Source organism: Mesoplodon mirus, assembly GCF_964341445.2.
Source record: "Mesoplodon mirus genome assembly, chromosome: X".
Taxonomy (NCBI): Eukaryota; Metazoa; Chordata; class Mammalia; order Artiodactyla; family Ziphiidae; genus Mesoplodon; species Mesoplodon mirus.
In genome coordinates this window covers 139,491,774-139,500,592 of record NC_138981.1, presented here as the reverse complement: position 1 = coordinate 139,500,592, position 8,819 = coordinate 139,491,774, and the positions used below count along the sequence as shown (strand labels likewise).

The window sequence follows — 8,819 nt, the reverse complement described above, 5'->3', positions numbered from 1 at the left end:
CCGAGTGCCCACGGAGTCACCACCGAGACAGGAATGACGCCTTTCCACTCCCAAGGCCTTGAACCGTCTCCCAAACCATCTGCCCCAGGCAATAAGGGCCACCCACCCACCCCCATAGCCCCCCGACCCTCCTCCCGGTAAAGCCCAGAGTAAACCACAAACAGCAGGGGAAGCGTAGGACCTCCAAGCAGCGGGGTCTCCGCTGAGTGGGGAGGTCAGGGCTGGTGGGTGTCTCCACTGACCCCATCATGGAGGCGCCACCCGCATGACCTCGTCCAGACCCTATTACCTCCCAAAGGCCCGCCTCCAAAGTCCATCCCATGGGGGGGTTAGGGCTTCCATGGGTGAACCGGGGGAGGGGAGGGGGAGGGGCAGGGACTGGACGCTCCGGCCATAGGCCAGCGCTGCTCAGCTAACCCGGGCTAGGTTCCCGTGAGTATTCTTAGCGGGGCGCCACTGACTTACCTGACCGAACACAGAAACAGCATCTTTCCTGACGGAGAGATGATCCACCTCAGCTGTCCTGAGAGATGCGCCAGCCAAGGCCTCACAGGTCCCCCAGCTGCGGGCCGGGACGCAAACGGGGAAACGAAGATTCTGTGGGTTAATGCCAGTCAACCCCAAGCGCCCTGAGGACGCGCCTGGAATCAAAGGAGCTGTGGCGGTGACACCCGCTGTGGTGATGGATGCTAATTCTACTTTCACTCCACCTCCTCTCGGGTGCCCCTCCCCCTCCTCGTGCTCCCTGCTGTCCTTGCCAGTGGTGTGGACCCTCCTGCCCCTGGGCCGGCCCGGTCCCTCGCGTCCCAGGGCCAGGAGGTGACACGGGCCGGTCTGGCTTCCTCTCGGCTGTTTCCAGGCCACTCCTCCACCTGCTGGGCTGGTTACCATCCTTCCGCAGCCCTGCCCTTGGCCCCAGAGGCTGCCCCGAGGTGGACGCTCACTCAGTAGGCGCCCTCGCCCGGGCGGCCAGTGCTGCACTGGTGAAGCTTTAACAACGGCTCTCCAGATGCAGCAGGGGCGCTGCATCTGCTGATCTCCACGCTGTACCCACTCCCACCACAGCCGACTGACTGCAGGCCGCCAACACGACGTCACTGAGTGCCTGGCCGCAAAGACACGCTCCTGCTCGGCTGTCGCCAGCAGGTCCAAGATGGCCCAGCACACCCCCAGGGCCGCACCGTGCGTCCCAGCACACACGGACACCCTGCTAGTACTCACACGGAAACCGTGTCACTGTGACTCACAGGAAGAGCACCCAGAAGCAGACTTCCATCTCGCTTTGCCCGCCACATCACACGTGAGGGCAACTAGCTGGCCACGCCTGGACCTCGCCCAGGATGCTAGTTCCAAAGGGGCCGGGGAAACGCAGCTCTCATTTCTCCCGCGTGTGTGGTAGAAGAGGCCTCACCGGACCGAGGTTGGAGTACGTGGCAAGGGGCCAAGCCACGGAACCCACCAGAGTCCTCCCTCTGGCTACTCGACATCTACACCTGTGCTTTCTTTTATAAGTATTTTTTCAGTTCGTTTGTTTATTTCTTTATTGGCTGCGTTGGGTCTTCGTTGCTGTGCGTGGGCTCAGTAGTTGTGGCGCACGGGCTTAGTTGCTCCGCGGCATGTGGGACTTAGTTGCGGCGTGCAGACTCCTTAGTTGTGGCATACGAACTCCTCAGTTGCGGCATATGGGATCCAGTTCCCCGACCAGGGATGGAACTGCATTGGGAACTCGCAGTCTTACCCACTGGACCACCAGGGAAGTACCCCCAATGAGTTAGTTTTTCTTGTTGTTTTTTAATGCATTTATTTATTTATTTGGTTGTGCTGGGTCTTAGTTGTGGCTCGCGGGTTCCTTGACTGTGGCAGGCGGGCTCTGTAGTTGTGGCACGTGGGCTCCTTAGTGGTGGCAGGCAGGCTCCTTAGTTGCAGCTCACAGGCTTCTTAGTTGTGGCATGCACATGGGATCTTGTTCCCTGACCAGGGATCGAACCCAGGCCCCCTGCATTGGGAGCATGGAGTCTTAACCACTGCACCATCAGGGAAGTCCCCCAATCAGTTTTATCAGTAATAAAGCTGGTATTTAGGTTGAAAAACACGTCAAGGGAGATGTGTCAAAGGCTGCAGATGGTAAACTAGACCTATTTGAAAGGAGTGGAAAAGGACAGGCGGCAGGTGTGAGTGGATGGTGTCAGTGAACTCCTTGCAGAGGAAATGATTCGCGTGGTCCAATTTGTAAAGCCACATACTTTTTTCAGGAGAAAGCAGAGAGTACAGAAGTGATTACAATTCACACCAGACTAACATATAAACACGAGGAAAGGAGAGCAGGCCAGCTTCTCTGAATAATGGGCAGTAGGGAGCCGGACTAGGGAGGCCGAGCCGTGGTCTTGTACAAAAGCCAGGTGGGAATTAACGCCTCACAGTCACTTACGGAAGACTCAATGAGCTCTCTGTCCCACGTTTCCCTGTGGGAGTTGCAAAGCGGGAGCCGTGAGCAGACATTCTCATAGTTTTTTAGTTTTAGGTTTAGCAAATAGGTTTTAATCATCATCACTGGGGAAAAAAAAAACCATCAGTGCAGAATTGGACTCACGTGGGTAGGTAGTGAGTAGGCGTGGACACTGGCTGGACATGTGCGGGAAAAGCCCAGAGAATGTACCGAGCAAGGGTCTAGCTTGTTGGCTTCTGCTGTCGTCCATATCACAAGAGGAAACTCATGAATTAACCAGCCCCACCTGAGGGTCTGAAACAAGGGCAGAAGGAGGGTCAGTGGGACGTCTAGGGGGCTCTGACTCCCGCCTCCGTGAAAAATACCTGATGGACATCCTCATACATACCCACTAAGGGGACCAGTGGCAAGTTCCCAGGAGCAGAATTGCTGGGCTTTAGGGATGGGCAGACGTCACTGGATTCAGTCATGCCACGCTGCTCTCTGCTATGGCTGTACCCGTCTCCACTCCTACTATATCCTTGCGACCTTTGGGGATTTCCTTTTCTGTAACTAGCCTATTCATATCGTTCGGCCATTTCCAAAAAAATTGGAATTGCTCTTATCTTCTTGATGACCAGCAGGATATGTTAAAAATATATTCTTTTTTTTAATGAATTAATTTATTTTTGGCTGCGTTGGGTCTTCGTTGCTGCGCACGGGCTTTCTCTAGTTGCGGCGAGCGGGGGCTACTCTTCACTGTGGTGTGCGGGCTTCTCACTGTGGTGGTTTCTCCTGTTGCGGAGCACGGGCCCTAGGCACAAGGGCTTCAGTAGTTGTGGCTCGCGGGCTTCAGTAGTTGTGACACGCAGGCTCAGTAGTTGTGGCGCACGGGCTTAGTTGCTCCGCGGCACGTGGGATCTTCCGGACCAGGGCTCGAACCCGTGTCCCCTGCATTGGCTGGCGGATTCTTAACCACTGCGCCACCAGGGAAGCCCCCAAATCTCTTCTTAATACTTGAGTCTTCGCTCCTTTGTGGTATCCTTTTCCTAATATATACTCATAGTTCCTGGGCCTGGGTTTAATATTTCTGATCCTTCATCCTCATATATATCTGAGGATGTCAGATAACACCCAGTAACTGATACTGTGGGGCACCTTGGAAAGATTGAATATGGAATTATTTCTGTCCACTGTGGGAGGAGAAGGAGACAAAGCTGTAGATGCTGTGTTAACAGGATGTCCAGTATCACATGCAATAGATGTATGTTTCTTTTCAAATGTATTGCAAATTGTTTGCCAAAAAGAATTACATCGATTCACACTGTCACCAATATAGTCTACCCATTGACTACAACCTAGTCAGCACTGGCTGTTCATTTTAGTACATCTAATTTACTAGTTATAAAATGGTATTCACTTGCTATTTTAATTATCATTTTATAAGTAAATTGTGGGATTGAATATTTTGCCATATGTACTACTTTTCTTTCCTCTGCTAACAAATTTTCTATTTGTTTGCTTTCCTAATTTTTGTCTATGTGTAATCTTGCTTTGTGATGGAAATCTTCAAACGTTAAATTTTTGTGAGTAAAAGAAAAAAATCCCGGGTCTTCCAATCCATGAACATGATACATTTCTCCATTAATATAGGTTTTAAGTTCTCTTGTTAATAGGTTTTAGTTTTCACTGTAAATGTTTTGCACGTGTTTTATTAAATGCATCACTAAGTATTTCATGTTTTAGGATACTATTATAAATTATAGTGACTTTTAAATTTCACGTTTCTTTCTTTGTAGATTGCTTAGGATTTTCTACAGACACAAACATGTCATCTCTGAATAAAGATAATTCTATTTTTTCCAATCTGTATAACTTTTATTTTTCTTTCTTGTCTAGTGCACTGCCTAGGATTTCCAGGACAATACTTAAAAGTGGTGAACATCCATGCCTTACTCTCGAGTTCAGGGGTGGGGAAGTATATTTTCCTCCATCATCATTTTAGCTGTAGGATTTTTGTAGATTGCCTTTATCAGATTAAGAAAGTTTCTTTCTAGTCCTAGTTTTCTGAGAGTTTTTATCATAGTGGTTGTTGAATGTTGTCAAATGCTTTTTCTGCATCTATTGAAATGATCACATGGTTTTTCTCCTTTATTTTGTTAATATGATGAATAACTCTTGATTGATTTTTCAATGCAAAACCAGTCTTTCATTCTTTGGATAAATCTCACTTGGTCGTAATGTATCGTCCTCTTTATATATTGCTGGATTAAACTTGCTCATATTTAACTAAGTTTTTTGTGTGTAAGTTACTGAAGGATATTGGTCTATGGTTTTCTTTTCGTGCAATGTCTTCATCTGGTTTGGGTATTTTGTAATGCTGGCCTCATAAAATGATTTGAGAAGTGTTTCCCCTCCTCTACTTTCTGAAAGAGTTTGTATAGGATTGGTAATATTTCTTCTCTAAGTATTTCATAGTATTCACTAGTAAAGTCATATGGGCCTGGAGTTTTCTGTTCCATTTCTTTCATAGATTTAGGGATATTCAGGTTTTCCACTTCTTCTTGAGTTAGTTTTGGTGATTTGTGTCATTCAAGGAATTTGTCCATCTCATCTAAATTGGCAAATTTATTCACAAACATTTTCCCTAACATTCCCTGGTTACAGTTTTTTATCAGTTTTATTGGTATTTTCAAAAGCTTTCTGTCTCATGGATTTTTCTCTATCATTTATTTGCTCATTTTACATTTTATTCATATCTGCTCTTATCTTCATTATTTCTTTCCTACTGCTTATTTAGGTGAAATTAATCAAAATTTGCTCTTCTATGTCTGATTTTCTGCAATATCGTTCTGTTACTTAAGATAAGTTTCCTCTTGATTGCTACTTTACTTCTTTCTTTTCTGTGAGTTTTGTTTCATACATTTTGAAGCTTTGTTATTATGACTTCTTCATGAAATAACCCCTTTATCATTAGCAAATGTCCTCCATCCCATCATATTCCTTATCGTAAGGTCTACTCTGCCTGCTATTAATAGAGCTACTCAAACTCTCTTATTATTCGAGTTTGCACGGTATGTCTTCATCCATCTTTTTACTGTTACCAGACCTATATCTTTATGTTTAAAGTGGGTTTCTTATGCTTAGCATATGTTTTGTTTTGCCTTTTTATCCACTTTGACACCCTCTGCTTTTTAACTGAAGCATTTTCTTAACTGAAGACCATTTACCATTAATGTAATTAGTGATATGGCTCAGTTTAAATGTACCATCCTGTACTTTATTTTCTGTTTGTCCCATGTGTTCTATGTTCCTCGTTCTATCTTTTCATGACTTCTTTTAGGTTGAATAATTTTTAGAATTCCATTTTATCCTCACTATATCTTCTTTTAGAGCTAGGGTTTCTGATACGCATTTTACCTTATTATTGACTACCTTCAACTGGTTTAAAATCATTCCACGTATCATGTAAGAACATTACAACAATATACTTCCAATTACCCACTCGTGTCCTTTGTACTATTGTTGTCATACATTTCATGTCTACATTGGTTATAAACCGCACACTATGCTGTTAATATTTTTGCTTAAACAGTTTACTATGATTGAAAGAGATATTAAAATGAGAAAAATTTATATTTACCTACATATTTTCCATTTCTGGAACTCGTCATTCATTCACGTAGATCCAAATTCCCATCTGGTGTCATCCTTCCTTGAGGAGAACTCTCTTTAACATTTCTTGTAGTGCAGGTTTTCTGCTGACAATAATTCAGCTTTTATATGTCTGAAAGAAGTCTTTAATTTGCTTTCTTCTCTATTGTGGCAAAATTGACACACCATAAAATAAACCATTTTAAAGTAAACAATTTAGTGGCATTTAGTACATTCACATGTAAAAGGATTGCCAAGTACTGAGAAGAAGAGCAGCTGGAGAAGTTAGCCTTGGATAGAAGGGCAGAGCCCTCTTCCGCCAAGGCAGGAAATAGGCAAGGATGTTTGCTGCTGTAGGTAGGTCTGAAGATGTGACATGGGACAAGATGCTGACGAACGAAACTCTTGTCTGATGATCAGAGAGGAAAGGAGAGGGCATATCACAGAGGGTCTGCTAGCCCATGAGGAGGACTTTGGCTTTGACTCTGAGTGAGATGGGAGGCACTGAAAGGTTCAGCGCAAGAGAAGGAGAGACCTGATCTTGATCTCATCACTGGTCCTGAGTAGGGGTTCTGTTGGGTTGGTGATGGGACAATTTCAGGTAATTACAAGGCGCAGGGCCACTTACTCAGGTAGAAGTTTCTGAGGGACTGACTTTGATATTCTCATAGGATGTGCGTGCACTCTGACTTCAAGGTCTGTGCACCTCCTCTTGGTGTGAGGGCTGGTGGGGTTTCCATTCTCCTGGCCTCTACTTTACCGCTGGTCTCCTGAGCCTAATTTCATTCTTCCAATTCTGAGTTTTATTCCCTTAAGCCTGAAACCTGCCTTCTTTGTCTCTGTCCCTCACCACCACTCCCTTTTGTAAATTGAAACTCCAAACTTAAAACCCTCATCTGACTCTGAGCTGGACTCTACAGACTCTGCAAGTTTCTGGGCGTGGTTTCATGCAGCTGGGGAATGGGACACAGGAGTTGAGGCATTTGCCCTTCACCGTCTTTCTGCTGGTCTACACAGTGGCCGTGGCTGGGAACTTCTGACTCCACACTCCCATGTATTTCTTCCTGGCCAACCTCTCGCTGCTGGATACTGCCTATATCTCCAATATCTCCACAGTGCCTCAGGTTCTAGTTCATCTGCTGGCACCAGTGCGGGTCATGCCTTGTCATGCTTGTCTTACCCAGATATTCTTTCTCTACTTCCTGGCTCCCTGGGAGTGCTTCCTGCTCACAGCCATGGCCTATGACCACTACACAGCCATCTGCCAGCCACTGCACTACCTAGTCCTCATGGGCCAAAGGACTCGGACAGGACTGGCTTCAATCTCCTGCCTGCTTGCTTTGGCCAATGCACTCACCCACACCATTCTTGCAGCTCTACTCAAGCGCTGTGGACCCCGCCTTATCACCCACTTCTTTTGTGACCTCCCTCCACTGCTCAGACTCTCTTGCTCCACCACGTGGGCCAATGAACTTGCCCTGTTCTTCAGTTTTCTGGTGGCTCTCGCACCTTGTGCCCTGGTTGTGATCTCCTATATACATGTTGTCGCTGCGGTTTTCAGGATTCACTCTGCCGAGGGCCGAAGAAAAGCCTTTTCTGCCCGTGGTGCTCACATCACCATGGTCTGCATTTTCTACATCACTCCAGTCCTCTGCTGCATCCTTCCCAGCTCTGCACACTCTGGCTTGAGAGACCGGGTTCTTTCTGTGCTGTATGTGGTCCTCGCTCCTATGCTCAACCCCATCGTCTACGGCATATGCGAAACAAGGCCACACTCCTCCACAGTGCGGCTGGCACATACCTGATGCTTTGGGAGTGAATCCAACTACATAGGATTCTGAAATTTAGTGTAGATGGTCCATTTGGTGAATCTTATTTTGTGTGCCAGGCTTTCCTCCATTCCAGCAAAGATCAAATATTTCTGTTGCATTTTTTTATTCTAAAACATTGTTTTTTTGTATTTATAGAAATAAAACATGGTCATTGGATAAGTTGTGCAGTTACAGAAGCTCATAAAATGACAAAAAAAATACCCTTCACAATCTCACCGCCTACAGAGAACCACTGTGAACATTTTCATGGTTTCCTTCAGGTTTCTTTTTGAACTACCAATGTATGTGCGTGTGCATTTAAAGCAGGGAAACAAAACTGGAATCACTGTGTATTTACAGTTCTGGACGCTTAGAGATTTTTTATTTTTTTCAACTACAATATATGCTTATTATAAAATCATTTGGGTAGACATTTCTCCAAAGAAGACATGCAGATGGCCAACAGGCCCATGAAAAGATGCTCAATATCGCTAATTACTAGAGAAATGCAAATCAAAACTACAATGAGGTATCACCTCACACCAGTCAGAATGGCCATCATTAAAAAGTCTACAAATAATAGGGACTTCCCCAGTGGCGCAGTGGTTGAGAATCCACCTGCCAATGCAGGGGACACAGGTTCAATCACTGGTCTGGAAAGATCCCACATGCCACAGAGCAACCAAGCCCGTGAACCACAACTACTGAGCCCGCGTGCCACAACTACTGAAGCCTGTGCGCCTAAAGCCCGTGCTCCACAACAAGAGAAGCCACCGCAATGAGACGCCCGCGCACCGCAACGAAGAGTAGCCCCCAACAGCCGCAACTAGAGAAAGCCCACGCACAGCCATGGAGACCCAACGCAGCAAAAAATAAAAACAAAGTCTACAAATAATAAATGCTGGAGAGGGTGTGGAGAAAAAGGAACC

General features: G+C 46.1%; 1 protein-coding gene across 1 annotated transcript; it reads left to right on the top strand.

Moving 5' to 3' along the window:
* Nucleotides 1-7,125: 7,125 nt before the first annotated feature.
* Nucleotides 7,126-7,884, top strand: LOC309796341 (olfactory receptor 3A1-like; the record flags this gene model as incomplete). Its single annotated transcript, XM_082609374.1, has 1 exon — nucleotides 7,126-7,884. A coding segment is annotated over one exon (759 nt), but the record flags the coding sequence as incomplete, so codon positions are not given.
* Between the last annotated feature and the right edge of the window lie 935 nt (nucleotides 7,885-8,819).